This window comes from Lichenostomus cassidix, chromosome 5 (assembly GCF_008360975.1).
Source record: "Lichenostomus cassidix isolate B80296 chromosome 5, HeHo_3.0, whole genome shotgun sequence".
In the NCBI taxonomy this organism is placed as follows: domain Eukaryota; kingdom Metazoa; phylum Chordata; class Aves; order Passeriformes; family Meliphagidae; genus Lichenostomus; species Lichenostomus cassidix.
The window spans coordinates 5,761,454-5,782,537 of NC_139486.1; the positions used below are offsets into that span (position 1 = coordinate 5,761,454).

Sequence of the window (21,084 nt, forward strand, 5' to 3'; positions counted from 1 at the left end):
TAGAATCAACCTACTGAGATTCTTGACTCTCCTGCCTACACTATTAATTCCAGTGTAGAAAGCCACTAGAGACTCCAGTGAAAACCTGATGCTTACTCACCCCAGAGTAGTGGTAATTAAATGGGTGTGTTTGTGTACATGTACAGGCTAATCTTGAGCGTGGTAGCTGATGATAACCAGGATTTAGTAATTATTTTCTCATAGGGAAGTAAGGTCTTGAAATCTGATTCAGTTTTCTGTTAAATAATTTTCAAGTTCGGGTACTTGGAAATTTATTTCTCCCAAGTTCTGAACAAAATCCACTTTAAATTGTAATAATGCCTGCATTAGTACTTACTGATGGGAAATGTTAATTTGGAAGAGGGGCGTGGAGGAATATAAAGATACAGTATTCAATAGATTCATTTTATTTCTTTCTAGGGGTCTTTATTCCAGCAGACAGGTGACCGTGGAGGAAATGCATCACTTGCTTGGAAACGTGTAAAGGGATGCAAAACAAATGGTCACAGTGGAGTGGAGCAAAAGACAATCATTCTACTATCAACTGGTTGGTATCTTCCTTTCCCAGGCAGAGGGGGTGGAGGGGGCTGTGTGAAAGAGAACAGAGTCACCAAAACTGTCCAGACTTAACTCCTTGTGAACAGCTCTGGAGGAGAGGTTAAGCATGGTGAATAAAGTGCACTTTTTCTCCTTCCCCTCCCTCTTTAGACATAGCAAGTAAACTTCTAGGGCAGTCGATGGATGAGAGTGGACTCCCCCAACTCACGAGTTACGACTGCGAAGTAAACGCTCCCATACAAGGCAACAGAAACCTGCTACAGGGGGAAGAACTGCTCAGAGCTCTGGATCAAGTTAACTGAGCTTTCACAAAACTTGCTCCTTTTTTTGGACACTGGTGAATCATCACCTAAAGCAGTCTATTTATATTTTCTATATCTGATTTTAGAAGCCTGGCTACAGTACTGCACTAATTCAGTTAGTTCAGTTTTGATCCCCTTTCTACTTATTTTGACAGTCTTTTTAATATGTTCTTTATGTAACAATAACTCAAACTATAGTGCATTTTTATAATTCTTTGGTACATACACTTTTAAGTCCATTACATTTAAAACACACTTGCAATAGCAGCTTTGAAATATGCACCTGACTTAAAAAAAAAATTATTTTTTGGCTGGGGAGTTGGTCACCAAATCTTATCATTAGTAAAATGTCAACACAGGAAAAACTGGCAATACTTCCATGCTGCTTTTCATAGGTAGTTGGAAGACTTGTGCTCTCTTACTCTTTATGTTCAAGTAAGTTTTTTATTTTAATAGTTTTTATAAGAAACAACAATGCTTTGCAGCGGTGCATTGTAGCCACAATCGCACAATATATTTTCTTAAAAAATACCAGCAGTTCCTCATGCAATATATTCTGCATTTATAAAAACTAGTTTTTAAGAAGAATCTTTTGTTTGCCTATGAAAACATGTTTAAACCTGGATTATGTCATTATTTTAGTCACGTTGTAATATAAATTGTTCTTAAATGCTGTCTTATGCTTTTGACTTCAGTGAGTGTGGTTAGTCAAAGGAAAGGCTTTATCTGGAAAGGGCTAGCAGCATTTTATTTGGATACATTCTCAATTTAGAGAAAGTTTGATGTTCTTAAAGTAGTCACTTTGCCAGCTTAAAAAAAAAAAATCCCTGCCTGTAGTTGTTGAAGTTAATGCTAATATTGTGTATGATCTTAAATCTAAATGTTCAGCTTACCCTGTGTGGTATAGGTGATATTTCAAGCAGATTGTAAAACATCTTGCATTGTTAGCAAACTTTTATCTAGTACATCATTGAGTTGCTCAATATTTTGATGTTTTGGTTTTATGCACCTTGTTGCTATTAACATCCATATGTTTTCATGTAGATTTCAATAACTTGAATATATTTAGAAGCCTTTTTATTTAGAAATATATAGTTGTCACAAACATCTTATTTTCCTATATGTACTGTACAAAACCTTCATTCACTCATTCTTTTTGCTCTTTGTGGTTGGATCTAACACTAACTGTATTGTTTTCTTACATCAATAAACTATATGTGGACCAGGCCCCCTTGGGGAGTGTGTTATCTGAAAGAAATGAGATAATTTATATTTTTGTTAGTGGTTATTGTTCATCCGTGTTCCCTTTTTAACTTAGAGTTGATTGGAAATCACTGCTTCCTTCTTTTGATTGTAACATCTCTGCGTTAATTATTTGAGCCTGTTCAGTACTGAAGTCTCCTAGACAGTGTTGTACTACCACTCGCCAAAGACGTTACACTTCTCAACCTGTTATCACACCAGTGAGCAAACCTGACAGCCAGGAGGCAGCGTTTTTGTTTTACTTTAGAGCAGAAAGAATTCATCTTCATGAACAGCTTAAAGGCTTGTCTCTGGAAGCTTTGTCAAGGTAACACAGGAAAGCAGGAAAAAGTAAAATTCACAGGAGTGATTGATCTGGGATGGATTTTTATCACAAAACTCCATGATTAAAAAATTAAGCTGGTACTTGGTAAAACTTGTTCTACATTTTTGTGCTGTTGACTCAGTGACTTTCCTCATCATGCTGTCATAAAACATGATGCTATTGGTAACCCTGTGTTGTGTAAATATGGTCAAGATATTCTGTGCGTTCCCAAAACTATTTTTTAAAAAACCTATCTCAGTATAAGTAATCAATCGTGGAGTGTCACAGGAGTAACTTTGGTTTTATGTTGTAAACTTTTTGGTTTCATTGCACTGTTTTGAAATCAATGTAATAATATATAAGCGTAACCTGTTCTCTAAAATTACTGTTTCACTGAAAGGAGCACTTTCCATACTGCCACAACTGTATGAAAGTAAAAGGACACTATTAACAAAAGAATGATAAGGCACTGGCAGCAGAAGATAGTTGCACACTTGTTGAAGTTTTGAGTAGAAGTTGCACGGAGAGGAGGTGTGTAGGGGCAGTCAGCTGGAGCTGAAGCTTCATGCAGAGAACATTTTCACTAGTAAACATTTTTAATGCATTTTTAATGGCTTAAAGCAGCAGAGCTCCTCCCTGCCTGCTGTGTCTGGGCTGGCATTCTTTCCATGGCATTTCTTTCTCTGTCAGCAGTTAGAAGGTTTAGATAGTGAAGTTGGATAAAGCCCCTGTTGTTTAGGACATCCCTCCTGCTTAGTTCTGCATGGGCTGAGGTGGTGCTTCTGTGAGATAGTGGGGAGAGTCTTGCAGGCAGGTGAAAGGTGCAGCTGCCAAGCTTAGAGCTGGCCTGGGGTGGGGAGTTATCCCTTTGCACTCCCAAGAGAAAGGTCAGAGATGTTCTGCTGCTCTCTTGGCTGTGTTTTGGAGGAGCCTGACCTGTTTGGATATGTGAGGTCCTCTTCAGTGCACTTTAGGAGGGCAGTAAGTTTTCATAGAGTAAAACAGAAGTGACCCATGTGATTTATGGTTATGAGCTGCTAGAGTCAGAATGGTTTGGGTTGGAAGCAACTTTAAAGATCGTCTTACTCCCATACCCCTGTCATGAGCAGGGAACCTTCCACGAGATCAGGTTGCTCACAGCTCCCTCCCACCTGTCTTTGTTTATCTCTGATCTTAATGGCAGGAGCTATGTGTATAACTGAGCCATATTTCATCTAAAAATCTCAACTCTCACATTTTTTATAATGCATAATAAGGCATTTTGATTACTGTGATGAACTGTAGTAGCTGTATTGGTTTACTCTAGGGGAACAATAACAACCTAACAAAACCCCACCAAGCCTCCTAGAGATACTGAACAAGGCACAGAAAAGGAACAGTAATTGCTCTGGCCTTTTAAGAGCTTTGCTAAATGCAGATGCCAGTTTGCAAAACCTAGAAGTACACCTTTCAGTTTCTTTTTATTTGTTTGTGTTTTACTGACTTCTTCCCCCTGTTAAAACTACCTTTTTTTTTTCTTTAGATTCCAGGAACGTGCAGTCTGATTCTATAGCTAATTTGGAGTTGAAGCTTCTAGAATAAATGGCTTCCTAAATGGTTTTTAGTAATTTTGCATACTTTATTTGCTGACTTGCTCCCTTTTTTAAATACTGATGCACCATAATAGAAATTATGAGGAAATGAACGACTGTGAGGCTGGTGGGACACTCACAAAGGTTTCCCAGAGCAGCTGTGGATGCCCCATCCCTAGAAGTGTTCAAGGCCAGGTTGTGTGGGGTTCTGAGCAATGTGGTCTGGCAGAAATTGTCCCTTAGTATGGGGAGTGGAACTAGGTGGGCTTTAAGGTCCCTTCCCACCCAAATAATTTTGTAATTTTTTTCTTTGCCATTAGTTGCAATGAAGAAACTGTGGGTAAATACAGTGTTTTCTTCCTGCATATAGAACATGCTAATTATGTGAAAATGATAAACTGAGGAGAATGACAAAGTTTTCTTCCAGGTTTTCCTGACTACAGCAGTATTCAACCCAGGCCTTCTTCAGGGCCCAGTACAATTATTGTTTTTACATAGAGATTTTAATTGATTCTTTAATCATCAACAGTGATGATTTTGTTAAAGGGTAAAGGATTTTTTAAACTAGTACTTATGATGTCATAGTTCCTTCCTTTACCTGAAAGTAGTTACAAGTAACTACAGCTGTAACTCCCCAGAAATCACTTAAATATGCTGTGCAATAACTTATCTTGGGTGTAAGATACTGAGTAAATTAAGTTAGCATGGAGTCCAAAGTACCTCTTGCTAATATATCTTCCTCCCACCTAGTGAGACTGGCTTGGACTCTGGTGATCTTTGAAAACCTTTGGGTGAAGTGGAAAAAATTTACCCGAGAAAAGAAACTTAGTAGTGTCTGTGGACACACATTAAACTCTCCCAAAGTAGTTACTGAATTTAAGAACCTCAGATTAGGGCCCAAAAGAGCCATTTACATATAACACTGGTGACAGTTTTAAGACTTCAAAGCTTAGTTTGGATCAAATGATCAGCTCTGCTTCCAATGAAATATGACTGTAGGGTCAGATAATTCTGATGATTACAGGTTAAATTATTGCACATTTAATAGTAATTTTTCATTACTTAAAGAGCTGTTTAATTAAACAGCTGAGCACTGGCAGCTAAAGGCAGTATTTGCTGGCAAGTGTTCTCCCCTGTTACACTGGTGAGGGAACCTTTCCTGGCAGTGCAGCAGGATCTGGGAGCATCCTGCCCCTGTCAGCCAGGCTGGACATGCCCCAGGTCAGCCATCTGTTCCCAGTCCCACTGCTGCCCTGCTCCTGAACAGAGCACGCTTCTCACTCAAATGTCACTGCACTTGGGCACGTTATTCAAGCTGTAACTGTCCAGCATGAAAATAAACACCTCACAGGCCAGGAGTGCTTTGTGGGAAGACCATTTTCATAGGAATGCCACATGAGTTGGGTATCCAGCTTTCATTAAAAATACCATTATGATTTTACTCCCTGAAAAGCTCCATTCTGGAGGACTGTGATGTTTCATCCAAATTCTATAAATGAATTGCCATTTTCCTTCTGCTTCCCTGTTTACCTTGAGCAAGTTACCAAAAAGTTAAAGGAGTTTGCTACTGGATTTATACAGTACAGTAGATTTTGTGAATAATAGCAGTATTCTCTCATGAAGAAGTGGTATATTTTAATGGAATTCTTTTTTGGAACCAAGTACAACGTATTGCAATTGATATTTCTCTTGAAACATTTTGACGTACTTGTGACTGTATTTCTTTTTGATTGTGTAACAGTATAAAATTCAATAAAAGAGAGGGTTTGTTTCTAATTTGTGTCATCTGTGATCTTTCTGTTCACCCCTTTTCCCTGTTGTAAAAGGTGGAGGTGGCAGCATGCTTTGAAGTGAACTAAATCACTGTGTAGAGTAAGAAACTCCTTGCAGGTTTGAGACCTTACTGCCTGCTGTCAGAAACTTGGGCACCCAGCAGACCTGTGGTCACAGTCCCAAAAACATTTTTATATTTTTTATTAAATATAAATATATAATATTTATATTTAAGCTGAAACCTATTCACCTATGACACGTGGTTATCCCACCTGAATTGAGCAGATCACATGCATGAACAAAAGAAGTCAAACATGCAATATAACAGGTCAGATATGGGAATGGTGTAGCTTTTCCTGGGGGATGCCAAAGAGAGAGCAACAACTACAGAGCCAGAGGGACAGATAACATTCAGAAGCCTCTTTGATAAATCACACCAAGAATGCTCTTAGTAACAAAACACAAACTCATTTGGATCCAGCATCATGTCCCCAGGTGATTTCAGTTGCTGTCAGTACACGCAAATGACTTGGCAAGAACTTGTGACTCCTGCTGTCCTGTTAGATCAATGTCACTTCCTATGACACAGATTAAAAAGCTTTTGCATCGTTTGTGCTTGTTGGGAAGTCTGAAAGCAGGAGGCATGTGGCAGTAGAGTAAGATCCTGTTACTAGCAATAGGTTTGTACGTACCAAAGGTGGAATATGCAGTTTAATAAAATATATCCATTATTTATTTTCATGCAAATCGATTAAAACATGGTTTATTTTCATGTTTTCAACTTGAAAGTGTGTTCTGATGCAATCGTATGAGGTATTAAAAAAGATTTGTTTTGTGCCATATGCACCTGGAAACCCCATTATTTATATCAGTGCAGGATAAATGGCTTTTAACTTGCAACTTATAAACTAGGAATAGGGCAAATAGGGTTTCATCCTTTTGTTTAGTGGTTGAATATGAAGAAGATACAGTAACCAGCACACTCTTCCTTACGTCATCTAAGTATTTTTTATTATTTTTTCGTTAGTTTGGAAGGCATCAATTAAGAATTAAAATGTACTAACGAAAAATCTGAAGTAGCGCTGAAAACACACAGTTTATGTAGAGAGAGTATTAATTAGTCTAAAAATTGATACTGTATTTCATTTTATATACCACAAAAGGGGAGTTACACAGAGAGACCTTGTTGGTTTTATTCTTCTGCATTTTCATTCTTAACATTGTACCCAAACTTTCTGCAAGGGAAGACTTAGCACACGTTAACATGGGCACAACAGCCTCATCCTCACTGCATCTTGCATCATGCAGCCCCATCTGCCTCAGGAAAAAAAGTAATCCCATAAAGTGTTCCTTGAAACACCATCTCTGAGAAATCACCCAACTCAATGCACGCTTAAAATACAAAAATCAGAAAACACACTCGAGCTCTCAGCATTACTCCAGAGCCAGGCTCCTCTGCTCCTATTAAATTAAGGGATAACTCCTATGACTAAACAGGGCTTGGCTTGAGCTGTAGGTAATGATGAACTCGCTCCATGATGTGTCAATTTTGACTTACTCGTGCTTTGAATCCTTAAATCCATTGAGGGGGGAGCACATTATATCTGTTTTCCTAACAGCATTGGCATTCTGTTCCAAAATCAGTACAATCTGTTGAAGTCAGGGTCACGTACTGGATGAACAGGGTCACTGCCCTACATCTCCTAGCATGAATCCCAATGACAGATGAAAATGTCTTTTCAGAAAATGGAAAAAGCCCACAAACCAAACCCCAGCAGGTGCAGCTCTCCTCCCAAAGCTGCTAAACCCTGTCCAGTTCACATGCAACATCTCTGCAAATATTTCTGTTCCTATAGTCAACGACATTGGCAACCAGTGGTGCTCACAGGCAACTGCTGTTCAGCCGATGACCATTCACCTCCTAATAAATGCTGCTAAAGGTTGGATTCCATCAACCTTTTGGGAAATACAATAAATACGGAAAGATGCTTGCGTGCCTGAAGCACTGTGGGAGCTCCTGTCATGGTAGGAGCTGACAGCTTGATGCACCTCGCTGTAAGGAGCGACCTTTGGATCAATTAGTTGATGCTAACGGTGAACTGGAGAACATCGCCGTACCGCAGCCAGCAGAACCCAACATTCATTTCCCAGCGCATGATTGTTTGCAAAAGCAAAATGTGAATTTTTAACGCGGTCTCTGGGAAAACTCCTGCAGGTTTAAATACCCCAAAGGCACCGCGCAAGGCTCTATCCCATGCGCATTCCATACTTTCCCTACACGCCGTTTCTCACCCTTTAAGGCTCCCCCCGCGCAGGGAGATGCCGCACCTGCCGAGCCCTCATCCCGTGGGTGCACAGGCGCTCGGGAGCTCTCCTGCCCAGCTCTGCTGCCCAGCCCGGGCCGCTCCCGGAGCAGGTGCCGCTGTCCAGCCGCGCTCCCACAATCCGCAGCCAAGCCCCGACCGCAGCGGCGATCACCGCAACGCCGCCGTGAAACCCGAGCCCCATCCCTAAACCTTCTGCGGACCCGCCCGAGGGGCTGCGGAGCCTCCCGGGCACCGCGACCGGCTCTCCTGGGACACTCCCCTCCCCGAGCGCTGCCCGGTGCCGCTGCTCCGTACTCACCGCGGCTCGGGGCTCTCCGACGCCGGCGCTGGTCCCGGCAGCCGCCTGGGTGGCCGCTCGCCCCTCTCTGTACGTGCGCGGGGGAGCGCGGGCAGGAGAGCCCCCTCCGCCCGCTCCGCGCCGCCGGCGAGGCCGCACCCACCCACCCTACGTGCGGCTCGGCAGCCGCGGCCCCCTCCCCGCCCGCCCCGCTGCCCCGGCCGCCTACGTGTGGCCGTGCATGCGGGGAGCGGGCGGCACGGCACGGCACGGCACGACATGACACGGCAGGGCAGGGAAGGGCAGGGCACGGCACGGCACGGCATCCCGCCGCTCGGGGGGGGCAGCCGCCTGCTCACTCCTGCCTGTCGCGCTCGCCCAGGGGGAAATGGGGCTTCCCGCAGCCGTCGGGGATCGGGGACAGCCGGGGGGCACAGCGGGGACCGGCGCAGGGGGCTGGCGGTAGCCCTGCACCGGAGCGTGGCGGCGCGGCACGTCCCCACTGCCGCACGGCGCGGGCGCTCCGCGGGGCTGCCGGGAGCCCTTCCCGCGAGGAACCCGCTGCTCCCGGGCCCGGCGGGTCACGGCCCCGAGCTCGCTGCCGGGAGTTCCGGCGCGGACTGGAGCGGTGAAGCCCCACGCCCCGAGAGCATCCCTGGGCTCTCTGGGACTGTGGTACAGCGGCGCCTGCCACAGCGGAGCCGCCGCTGCTCATCCCGCCGGAACCTGCTCATCCCCGCGGGCTGCGCCTCGGGACCACCCAGGGATGAGCTACTCGGAGAGGCTTTTTGCCTCTGGACCAGGGACCCTCCATGGAAGGGAGGAGCAGGGCAGCGCCCGGAGTGGGCAGAGCTAGCGGCCGTCACCGACGGGGCCTCGCCACAGAGAGCGGCGCCGGGGCAGGAGCTCTGCGAGAGTGCCGGAGAGTGGAGCAGCCCCGCTCCCTCACGGGCAGCCCCAGCCGCTCCTCCCGGCACGGCAGTGCGCAGGCGCGGGAGAGCCGCGCAGGCGCCGAGGGGCTGTTGTGGTGCGCGGAGCGGCCGCGGGAGGAGCGCCGTGCCGGTGACACTACCGCGGGGCGATGAGCGCCGTGCCGGGGCTCAAGGAGGACTGCGAGGAGCTGCTCGGCGCCTTCCAGCAGGCCGACACCGTCCGCTTCGAGCGCTTCGCCGAGCTGTGGCGGGAGCGCCGCTTCCACACCGTGTTCTAGTGAGTGACGGAGGGCATGGCGCCCGGCCGCCCCCTGGCCAGGCCCACAGCCCCCGCTGCTCAGCGACCCCCGGGGGAACGGGGAGCCTAAAGGGGGTGGACATCCAGGTATTGCCCCCTCAGGCCTCGCTCAGGGAGAGGGCTGCCCGCCTGGGGTCTGAGGAAAGTGAAGCATCGGTCCCTGTGTGATGCTGGGAAAGAAGTCTTAATTCAGTGTATTTCGTGCGTTAGGAATGTGTGTGATTTGAGCGCTGATTCCTCGAGGAGCTTGATGTAATCCTCGTGAGATTTAAAAGTGTAATCGAGGGACATTGCATGTTTCACAGGATCATAGAGTATCCTGAGTTGGAAGAGATCCACAAGGATCACGGAGTCCAACTCCTGGCCCTGCACAGGACACTCCAAGGGTCATTCCCTGTTCCTGAGAGCCTTGTCCAAACTCTCCTTGAACGCTGTCAGCTTGTGATTCTTAGGGTTGTCCTCTGCAGGGCCAGGAGTTGGACTCAATGATCTTTGCAGGTCCCTTCCAGCTGAAGACATTCAATGATTCTCTATTTTTAGAACGTCTAGAGCTTATTTCTCCATTATGGATTTTCTCTGACCTGCAGCTTTATATTTATTTGCTTTAACATGCTGCCTTTTTTTGTTGTTGTTGTTTGTTTTAGTGGTAGGATGAGAGCTTTGGAGAGGAATAAGCTCACAAAGAAGACTCTAGAACTGGCCCAGCAGTACTTCTTGCCCCCCTACGCCTTCCAGATCCGAGTTGGTGCTCTGTACCTTCTGTATGGGCTCTATAATGCCCAGCTTTGTCAGCCAAAACAAAAGGTAAACGTTCCTGAGATTTTATTCTCAGGAGATACTAGATATAAGATATGTAGTATACCACTGTCTACTTTGTCATCATAAATGGTTAGGGCATTTCCTCTCAATTTTTTAAAAAAAAAAATACTTAGAACCAGGCTGGAAGCTGGTGGAAAAGGTGGGGGTAGAGAACATGCTCATCAGCTCTGGGGTGAGCCCCATTACAGCCCAAATTATTCTTTAGAATTCCAACAGAATGAATACTGACTGAATTATTTTCAGTTCCTGTTAATTCATAAATGGGTTGAGAGGGTGCATGCCTGAATGCCATCCCTCCTTGCTGCTTTTAGGATAGGAGACCAATCTCTAAAGGAGGTGGAAACTTGGTGCAAGAAGTGGTTTGCTTGGGAACTCTGATGTGCACATGCAAAAATGAGTCCAAATTTTTTAAATAAACTGAATTTGGAGTAGCCTACAGTGATGCCATCATCTTTTGATCTCAGAGAAATCAATCACTTTTATGAAGATGAATTTAGGCAACTTTAAAGCCACTGCTGTGTAGCACCTGTTAGAGGGTATGTGAGTTATCAAGAAACTTAAGAGAGGAAGTGAAGTGGGCAGAGTGGATGTGATAGGAGAGGAAGAAATAAATAAGGGAGAGAGAACATTTATGAGCATTTCAGTAGCAGCACAACCTGATGAGTATTGTTTCCTAATCACTAGAGAGTGGGAGTCTCCTAGGTGCAGACTATTTTTCACACACTTCAGAGTGTGAAGAATTAGTGTTTTCAAGTGTCAGAAAGGACTTGTGTTCCATGTCACTGTCAAAGACAGCTGCAGTGAGAAGACTTAACACAAAAGTGCATAAAGTGATGATAGTAAAACAAATGTTATAGTAGGATCCTTTCTGCAGCTCTGTGATCATGAGACCTGCTACCCTCTGGACATCCAGGTGTTGTCTGTAGTCAGCTGAATTAATTTCTATTGTTGAAATATTGGTATAACAGGATGTAACTTGTTGCAGATCAGAATTGCACTCAAGGATTGGCCTGAGATCCAGAAGTTTGAGCAGGATCTACTTGACTCCCAGCATTATGATGCAGCCTATATCTTCAGGAGACTGCGTCTTGCCAGAGCCTTCCATTTCACAGCAATGCCAAAGCTAGTGAGTTATTACATCAATGACTTACATTCCTAAATAAAATACCCTCATCTTTCAATGTCTGACAGGTCAACAGGACTCATTGTCAGCTCAGCCTTGAGACTGTTTTGAAATGTAGTATGTATTGCTTTACTGTAGGTAGGTGATGAAAAGATTAGAGAACATTTGAATGTTTCTGACCTGAAAATATTTTTTCAGTATCTAATGTTCCTAATAGATTTGGGATGTCTTACGAGTTGGGAAAATGAATATGGGTGCTGGATTAAATTCTTAACTAGAGAATAATTTATCAAAAGTACTGTCTCTGAGCATGTGACAGCAAAGCTGTTGTTGGTGAGATGGTTTTATGCCTTTCAGCATCTCCCATCTCTTGATTGATAGATATGCAGTAGAAATTTCTAAGAGGAGGTGCCATTTTAAGTTCTCTTTTAGGTTACAAACATTGTCTCTTGTTTTAGCTGACCTACAGAACGAAGAAGAAGATTGAGGAAAACTATTTTAAAGAAGAATTTAAGGACCCAAGTAACAGAGTAAACAGCCTCATCACTAATGATGTATTGGAGGTACAGTAACCTTTAAACTACAGATTGATTGACGGTGGTCTTAAACACTGACACACAGGGTGGTCTTAGGCATCAGCAATTTATTATCTCCTGGTACATCTTCTTATACTCTTTCTTCAGCTACATAACAGGTGTTCCCTATTACATTACTGTTGGTCAGTAAACTATCCACAGGTATCTTTCTAATTAGTCCTATAGTCTGCATTCTCTCCTTCATTCTCTAACAAAGTTGTCCACCTCTCTCGTTTAGGGGCACAGCTGTAACTTATTTAGGTTTAGGCTGCCTGTTGCCTTTTCCTATCTTACCACAAAAAAAATTCCCCCTTTTTGCTTTTCAACCACGAACGCTGTGTTCACCATTTCTTGCAGGGCCCTTGCAGAAAAAATGGTAAACAGGATACAAGCATTTTCTATGTGGTTTCCACCAGTTTTTGAATGCATTCAAGAACTAACATTGATTTGATTTCTAAAATCATACAGCGCACACCATCAAAATCCTCACCCTCATGCCCATGGGATAATAACAGAAAGTCAATTCAGTCCTCTCCGTATTACAGGGAGTTAGGCAAGCCATGGCCAGGTCTATTGTTCTGAGGGGGGCTGTCCACTGTTTCCTGATGCCAAATGGCCACTAGGCCAGTTAGGGCAATTTCTCTTGAAATTCCTCCTTGACCACACTGAAAACAATTTTTGGAAACTTGCTCAACTGCAGCAACTTGCTTTGCAAGCTCCTCCATCTGGTACTTTGTCATTCCAACCTTGCTGAAAGTCTCGATCATATCTACCAGCGCAGGATTCTGCTGCAGCAATAAAGCCTGCTTACAGTCCCCATTCACATGATCTTTAGCTAATTGCAAAAGCAAAAGCTTCTTGGGCTGCTACATTGTCAACTTGTTTCTCAATTGCCTCCCTAAGACAATCTGTAAACATTATATATGGCTCACTTGATTTCTGCTTAACTGTTGTCCACAACTGACAAGGAGCCCCTACACATGGTACACAGTGCATTGCTTGAAATGCAAACTCTTTCCCTTGTTGTAACACTAAGGAATGCAGTTGGGGTTGGGATTGTGGGGAATTAAACCAAGGATCCCCCATGAGCTGTGCTGGACCTGCTCCAAAATGAGGGTCATCTTGAGAGCATTCTAAATTACCCATAGCGACCCCATTCACTAGCTGTCTCCACTGTGACTCAAAAGTCATCATGTGAGTGAAGCAAATTTGGGCTATCTGCCTACAGGCAAAAGGGTTAAGATCATTAGTAAAGATACCTTTGAGCATAGACTGTGTGAAATGAGAAACAAACCCAGGCTGCACCACTGTGTTTCTTAGGTCTCTGATCACACTCCAAGGAAAAAGGTCCCACTCATCAGGGCTGTCACCACCATTTTGGGTCACAGGGCATGCTAGAATCCAGTCTGCCAAATCTGACCCTCCTGCTTCCCTAGCTTGTTCATACAATCCTGTCCAAAACCTTTTTGGATCCACTCCCCTTACCAAGGCGGCCACTGGCTTTAGTATGAATATATCTTGCAGTGAAGGGGCATTTGGCTGACAGCCCAGCCCTCCCAACAGATGCTTTGTCCCAGGGCAGCACTGCCTGTGCCACCTCTGGAGGCATCAGTGTCAGCATAGAGTCCAGGGGGAGAGGGTAGCTCCCAGGCAATACTGGTAAAACAGGTTCCTGCACAGGAGCAGCCTCAGCACAAGGAAGAGCAGGAGGAGAAGGAGATGAATGGGCAGCAGCCACAACAGGGGGATATCGGCTGCTGGGGCAGTGACTGCTCCCTCCCTGTTAGCTTTTAATAGCAGCAACAAGTCCCAAACCAAGCAACACATCTTTAACGATTTTGTGGCTCTTTCATTCCCCTTTGTAGCTACCTTCTATAATGCTTGTCCTATTTCCTCCCACGTTTCAACAAAAAAGGCAGTCTGTACATCTGCTCTTATTCCATTTCCTTTACACCAAATGAGCAGGGTGCATAACACCCGCTCTTCACATATAATGCCTCTCTTCTGTAAAATTGGTAGTAGAATGTCAAAAAAAAGTTTCCTTCTGCTGACATTTGAGCCCCCATTTCTGTGTTCCCAGCCACTTACCTGGAGCCAGGTGTCTTTTTGTTTTTTCTTTCTTAAATCACCCCAACTTCTTCAAGCTCTCAGTTTGCCTGTTGGCTTGGCTGGGCTCCACTGCTGGCTGCTCTCTGGTCTGTAGTCTCAACCTTCCTCACATTGGGGTTACTATTTGACAGTGGACCTAAACCCTGACACACAAGCTGGTCTTAGGTATCAGCCATTTATTAGCCCCTGGTACACCTTTTTGTACTCTTTCTTCACCTACATAACAGGTGTTCCTTATTCCATTACCATTGGTCAGTGAACTATCCACAGGTGCCTTTTCTAATTAGTCCTACACTCCTCATTCTCTGCTTTATTCTCTAACAAAGGTGTTTACCTCTCTTGTTTAGGGCCACAGCTGTAACTTATTTTGGTTTAGGCTGCCTGCAGCCTTCTCCTATCTTAGCACAATTATGGTAATTTTGTATTTGAAAGGAGAAATAAAGGGAGAAGGCTATAAACTAGCAGATAAGTAAATTCATCTTACGATGAGTATCAATCCTCCAGCTGCAACCTTAATATAATTATTATATCATTATATATATATTATTATTTTAAATATATATATAAAATAAAAAAAAATGAATGGGGCTTGTTTTGTTTTAATTCTTCTGTTGTCCAAGAGCTCTAACTTCTCTAATCAGCACAGTCTTGTCCCTTGTAAATCTCTTGTGGAATGCAGACTAAGGTAATAGCCTTTAATTTTACCAGACACTCAGAAATGTGGCATTAAGGTTGGAAGAATTGTGGTATGTTTTTCAGTACTGAAATATGCTCTAATGTTTTGTGGTTTTGCCTCAGTAGGATGTGAAAGGTTAATTGTCACTTGATGGAAAATGGGGAGAAGCATGTTTGTTTTTGTACATCTGCAGGTTGCAGCTGGAGGATTGATACTTGTGCTAATATGAATTTACTTATCTGCAAGTTTATAGCCTTTTCCCCCCTTTATTTCTCCTTTCAAAACTTGGGGGTTTTTATTATGTAATACATTTTGTAAAAGCCTGAGTAGTTCAAGCCAGGTAAAGGTTCTTGTATTGCTCAGTGATAGAACTTTCTTTGCAGGTTTTTGCATTTATTGCTGGCAAATGTGTATCAGTAAAGTTGACTGCAGAAGTACAAAAATCTGTGAAGTAAAATGTTTCCTCCAAAGAGATGAAAATAAACCCCAGTATCAGTATCAGAATGAAACCTTTGTGAAGATGGCCCTGAGTAACCTTCTTATGTTAAATTATGCAAGACACTCTTTCTTCTTTTGCTTATTTGGCAGGTCAGTGCTAGGTAGCAGGATTGCTTGGCTCTCTAAAACTCAAGTGATGTAACCAGAATCAGTTTCTAGCCTTCCTCCTGGTCCAATGATCTCCTTAGAATGATTTGTGTAACCCTGGCTTTGTACATGGAGGACTAGTATTGCTTTACTGCTGTAATTTTTTTTTCCTGAAAGACACTATTTTAATTTTTTTTATCATTTCAGGAACTGATGAATATTCATGACCACTATCAGAAAATGAAGTGTGTCATTTCAGCTGACAAATCCCAGCCAGACAAGGCCCTGAGCTTGATAAAAGATGACTTTGTGGTTAATCTCAAAGACATAACCTTGGAACATCAGCAATGGCAGCAGAATAGAATGGTAGGTAGTACCAACCACTGTGCTGGGGCAGCTCAGCAGATTGGGTGAACATGGAAGAACTGGATTTCTTGGTGTGATTACCTCGGAGTGGTAAATCTCAGACTGAAGAGGAGGAACTGTGGTACTGAAGGCATGGAATGTGCAAAACCCAAGGCAGAGGTGTGGTATGGAGGAAAGGATTTGTGTGTTGTCCTGCCTCTGGGGTACCACAGTGACTGCTGAGAGGGAAGCCCTGAAGGTGTGAGTTAGGGGCACTGTTAATCTGACCTCCTGAAATACCTCTGTAACACATTTCTGGATCAAAGAAAGGCCACAGTGTAAGGTAGAAATAGAAAATGGGCTTGTGTGTAAATACTTGGTTTGGTTTTTGCAGTTCTTTGATTTTAGTTGTATTGTATATGACAGATGTTTAAAGAACAATGCTTTCCCTCCTCCAGAAATTATTCCGAAATGCTAAAGAAACTGATGAAACAGAAAACGAAAAGAAAGAAGGGACTTCGCTAGAATCAGAGGTAAGAAAACTGAACTACTTTACTGCATTGCAGAGATCAAATCTGTTCATTTTTTGACTCCAGATCTCAGTCTGAATGGTGTAGGTCAAAGCTTGATGTGTCAAAATAAGTTCCAGGGACAGCTAGTGGAACTGGGTGCTTGGTTTTGTTACTAACTCACATTGTTATCTATTGAGCTGTGAGCATTTGCTTCTACCACAGTTCTTAGATAATTATCATAAAAAGTTTCTCTCAGGTAAGGAGGGAAAAGAGCTGTATTTTCTTGGCCAAACTCCTTTGTGCTTCCTTCTGGAGTTTCAACGAAATGCAATATTTTTTATGTTACAAAGTTGTCTCATGTTGTACTTGTCTGCTTATTTCAAGTTTGAATTTGAGCAAGATGTGAAGTTTCAAATTTGATTTTTCTCCACCTGGGCTTTGTAACAGTGAAGGCAACCAAAATTATGCTTTGCCTTTTTGATGAAATTTTTTGTTTCTTTAAGTGCCATTTTGGTGGCATTGAAATTACGTGGAACTAATTACAGAGCTATAGCTGCAGTGAGATATTAGTCAAGTGATTGCCTGGTGTAATATCTCATTTCAGTATCGATAATAGAATAAGAAAACCTTTTCTGACTGGACTCTTGTGTTTTTTGCAGGGTTCTGAAAGAGCAAATGCCCTGGCCAAAATCAAATACAGGTCATACTCTGCAGTTGTTGAGGTGGGTATAAAATTTAATAATGGGGATATATTTATTTTTCAAAAACCGTTTTGAGTACCAGTTTAATGTAAATGTTGGGTCAAAAAGGAATGAGTTAAAATTGCACTCTGTAATTCAGTTTTTGAATGCTCTAGTTTTCCTAACATAGTAGAGAAACCCAAAGCTCTTATTCTTGTTAGATTTATGGAACAGTGCAGATAAGGCCTGTAATTGGGGCATTTTCATTTACAGGATATCTTTTAATGTTTATGCTCTGTTTTAGCAGATGTAATTTCAAGGAGGTGTAATAAAAATACCTGAGTTTAATTGATCAGATTCCTTGAACCTTAGATATTGGAATCTGAGAAGATGCCTGTGAAAATGTAACTTGGCAGTTTCAAGTCAGTTGAAAGGTCTTGGAAACTTTGTTTCAATAGCTGTTGCTTTAAAAGTATTGTTGGTTTGTCTTTTTCTTAGCAGGACTATGAGAAACATCTCAGCTTTCTCTGTGTATAAAAATCTCATATTAAAAATGTGTTATTAAATGAAACAGAGCTCTGGATTTTATCACAGTTCAGGCTTGTGAATGTGCAGTAATGTTTCCTAGGCACGTAAGCAAAGTATGATGGTAAGAAGGGTTTGCAGAGCAGCAGGTTTTGGAAGTTCCTTTTGTGTAGGGGGTGCAGCATGGTGTGGGTTGGTAGTAACAAGGAATGGTTTGGGAATTAATGAATATTTCATTATCTGCATTTTAAGTTGCACATTCATTAAATCATAGAAGGGCATTGTCCTGTTAAAATTGAAGAACAGCAGCTAGTGGGAATCCTCCCTCCCTCTTTCCCCTTTTATCCTTTCTCCACCCTGCACCACGTTGATATTTTGGTCCCTGCTGGTTTGTCAAGTGACTCACAGCAAGATCTGGCTGTAGAAGTTCAGCTTTTTTGGTGTCATTCCTGTGTTTGGGTTCCAGGCTTCCAAATCCAGGAGACATCGCCAGGTACAGTTAGAACCCTCGGAATCAGGATCCACTTGTGGGAAGTCACCAAGTCGAAGTAAAAATGCCAGGAGACCACAGCCTGCAAGGAGAAGAGGTTCTTCAGAAGTCAGAGGTACTTCTCCATTGCATCCAGGAAGCTGGGGAGACTGCAAAAGTTTATCCATTGCTTTGCTAGCTGGGTTAAATTTTGCTGTTGATCAGTGGAACACATGGGAAATTACTTTTCCTAAGGAAATTCTGATATCCAACTTTTCAACTGATAGAAGTTGCTCTTCTACTAGTTGCTCTGTTTACTCCTTACTTGTTATAGGTTAAATGAAATTAAACAGCAAAATGGTTTTGAATTATCTTTATTTTGAAAATGGGAATTTAATTTCAAAGTTCCAAACTCTATTTTCAGACTTGCTTAGCCTCTGCTAGAAAAAAGTTACTGTGAAAATTAATCTCCTCTTCAGAGGTGAGCATTAGGCAGTATTGCCTTTGCTTGACTTTAAAAGAGTGCATGAAGTGGTGAGGAGCAATAAGGGCATTTTGAATTATCATTGGACTGAGTTGGTGATTAATTTTCTTTAAATGGTAGTTTTAATTACTTGTTATTGAAGGTTTCTTAATGATCCATGTTGAAGATACTGTGAAAAGGAAGTTTGTCTACAGCATTTGACCAGAATCTCAAGAGAGCAGCAGTGAACAGTCTTTTACCTGCTGGATGAGGGATGCAGAAGCAAAAAAACAACTGACTTTTTTTTCCTCAAAATCTGTCTGCAGGTGAAATGCAAGTGGCAAAGGAAACTGTTACTCGGCATATCGGGATGCCAATAATCATAGAGGAGAGCTCAGATGAAGGAGGTACAATGACTGGAATTCCAGCAAACCTGTGACTTGGTTTTAAATATCCCTCTGCTGTGCTTTTCTGAAACTAAAGTTGATATTTTGGATCATGTATTGCTCTGGGAATTTAGGAAAGAATAGCCCTTGCTGCCACTCAGGTTACTGGAAATAACGTAATTTTAATTGGGAAGCACTGGTAACGCCAATTGCTCAAAGCTTACAGTGGAGTTGCTCTGCAGAAGCACAAAATTAAAATGTTGGATGATACTGAGCTGCTCTGCAACTCTGAAGCTTCAGGGTTTGTTCTCAGTTGCTTGAGGAGAACGTGGCACAGCACAAAGAAAATTGCAAAACGTGGTAGAACAGAGGTACTGGTTCTTAGCTTGAAAAGAGGAATTAATTAGATTGCTTTTGGTTCTTAACCTGAAAAGGAGATTTAATTAGGTTGCGTAAAGGGTGAGCAAAGGGTTAAGTACAACTTTGGGAAAGTTTTGATGACATAGATGAGCAGGAGTAGTATATCTTTTGCAAAATTGTCTATAATGGAAGGATAATTCATTAAAGAGAGCATAACAACTGTTTAAATACATTTTTAGTGATGTAGCATGTTTTTACTTGCTCCTTTTAGAGGCAAGAGAGCCTCTTGTAGTACTGACGTGAGATTACTTTCTCTGGTCACTTTTAGTTGTAGACAATGGGAATTCATTCAATTCTGAATGGTCAGATTGAAGGCTCATTAATGGTGCATTTAATATTGTACTTCGTTCACTTTCCCTTCACTTGTCCATGGTTGTGGACAAAAATTTTCTGTGTATATCAGGAACATTCTCCATTTCTCAGAATTTTCCAGTAAATTCTAAAGCATTAAAAATACCCATAAGCAGTCTCCAGATATCTTGTGCTTAATTTTGTGGGTATTCCATTTGTGAAGTTCACAGCAAAATCTGAAAGGTGTTGGTGAGGAGCAGAAAGCTTTTAAGATGGAATAAGTTTTGAAGTACAATATTCATCAGTGGAATTTCAGTTGATACTTTGAATGATAGTGTGCTCTGGAATATAGAGTTTTTGTTTTTCATGTGTAAAAAGCCATGGGGAGAGGGATTGGGAGGGGATCTCAAGAGCTCATCTAGTTAATTTCCTGTGCTGGGTAGAATGAATTCTACTTGAACAATTCCCATGAGGAAAATGTAAAAAAACTCTTTATTTCCTTTTAGAAGCATCTCTCCCCAAGAGGAGAAGACGACGTTAGAGGATCCAGTTGGAGAAGCACTGATGTTAATTTTAATGACAGAGTGAAAATGTCAGAGGTAACACCTTTTGTTTTGGTTACCTCTGAACATAAAAGAAGTGCCTGGGACCAGAGCCACAGGTGATGCTGGAATGCTGGTAGTGACTGGGATACTTCAGCTGTCTCGTGGTGCAGCACCTGGTGCCTTTATTCACCTGGTGAATGCTTCTTGTGGAAGAAAAAGTTGCTGTGTCCTGTCTGAGGTGAAAAGAGAGGGCTCAGAAAAATATTTCCCCATATAAGACACGTCTGTAATCTTTTATCTTCAAACATGAGGTTATTGACTGTTGAAAATGAGTACAATAAATTATTTTTCACAGTTGACTTGTTCCATTTTATGGTGTGTAACTTCACTGTTTATCGTGGTTTGATCCCACACCTGTGGAAATGAACTTGCTGATAAGCCCTTTGTTGTACCCTGTCTCCAGCAGAGCTGGAGTTACTGTGTATCCAAGTGGAGGGATGTAAAATGTGTTTATTAATTCTGTAGATAACCCTAAGCTGTATAAGGGCAGGACTGGAATTCAAAACAGTCTTTATAAATTGGAGGGGAGTGAAAGAAGTGGGTGTGGAAATAAATAGGGATCTCAGTGCTGAGAACAGGCATAGGATGGGGAAATGTTTGCTTGGCAACAATGCAGCAGAAAAAGCAAATGGGCTGAGAATCATCAGCTGGAGTGTCTTCTGTAAGCACTAAAACCAGTGGAGTTTGTGTCACTCAGCCTTGGAGGGCTGTAGCCTTAAATATCCCCACCTGACCACAACAATTTAAGAAGAATGGATAGTTAGTCTCCTTGGAATTTCTCCTGTTGATCACAGCTGTTCTTTCAAGAAAGGCCAAAGGAGTTGAGATGTCCTTTTCTACAAGAAGAAATATAAAATAGAAATTTGAAATATTTTGAATACAAAATTGAGAATACC

At 42.5% G+C, this 21,084-nt stretch overlaps 2 protein-coding genes across 4 annotated transcripts in view; both read left to right on the plus strand.

Annotated features, from left to right (window-relative positions):
- Positions 1-5,774, plus strand: part of HIF1A (hypoxia inducible factor 1 subunit alpha) — a 34,316-nt gene extending 28,542 nt beyond the window's left edge. The window contains exons 14-15 of one of the 2 annotated variants that reach the window (XM_085061121.1): positions 421-547; positions 709-5,774. In XM_085061121.1, the coding sequence (XP_084917247.1) occupies positions 421-547; positions 709-860 (279 nt within the window). In that variant the 3' untranslated portion in view covers positions 861-5,774. Of the gene's footprint in view, positions 1-420; positions 548-708 lie in introns of those variants that run through there. The other variant, XM_085061122.1, reaches the window with a different exon arrangement.
- A 3,635-nt stretch (positions 5,775-9,409) lies between these two features.
- On the plus strand, positions 9,410-20,487 carry SNAPC1 (small nuclear RNA activating complex polypeptide 1). 2 transcript variants are annotated; one of them, XM_085061123.1, is made up of 10 exons: positions 9,410-9,584; positions 10,250-10,409; positions 11,410-11,550; positions 12,006-12,110; positions 15,700-15,858; positions 16,296-16,370; positions 17,009-17,071; positions 18,021-18,159; positions 18,813-18,893; positions 20,090-20,487. In XM_085061123.1, exons 1-10 carry the CDS (start codon positions 9,457-9,459, stop codon positions 20,122-20,124), a joined length of 1,086 nt encoding a protein of 361 aa, XP_084917249.1. In that variant the 5' UTR covers positions 9,410-9,456; the 3' UTR covers positions 20,125-20,487. The 2 variants fall into 2 exon arrangements, with proteins under 2 accessions (XP_084917249.1, XP_084917250.1); XM_085061124.1 differs by lacking the exon at positions 9,410-9,584 and adding an exon at positions 9,619-9,692.
- The last annotated feature ends 597 nt before the right edge of the window (positions 20,488-21,084 follow it).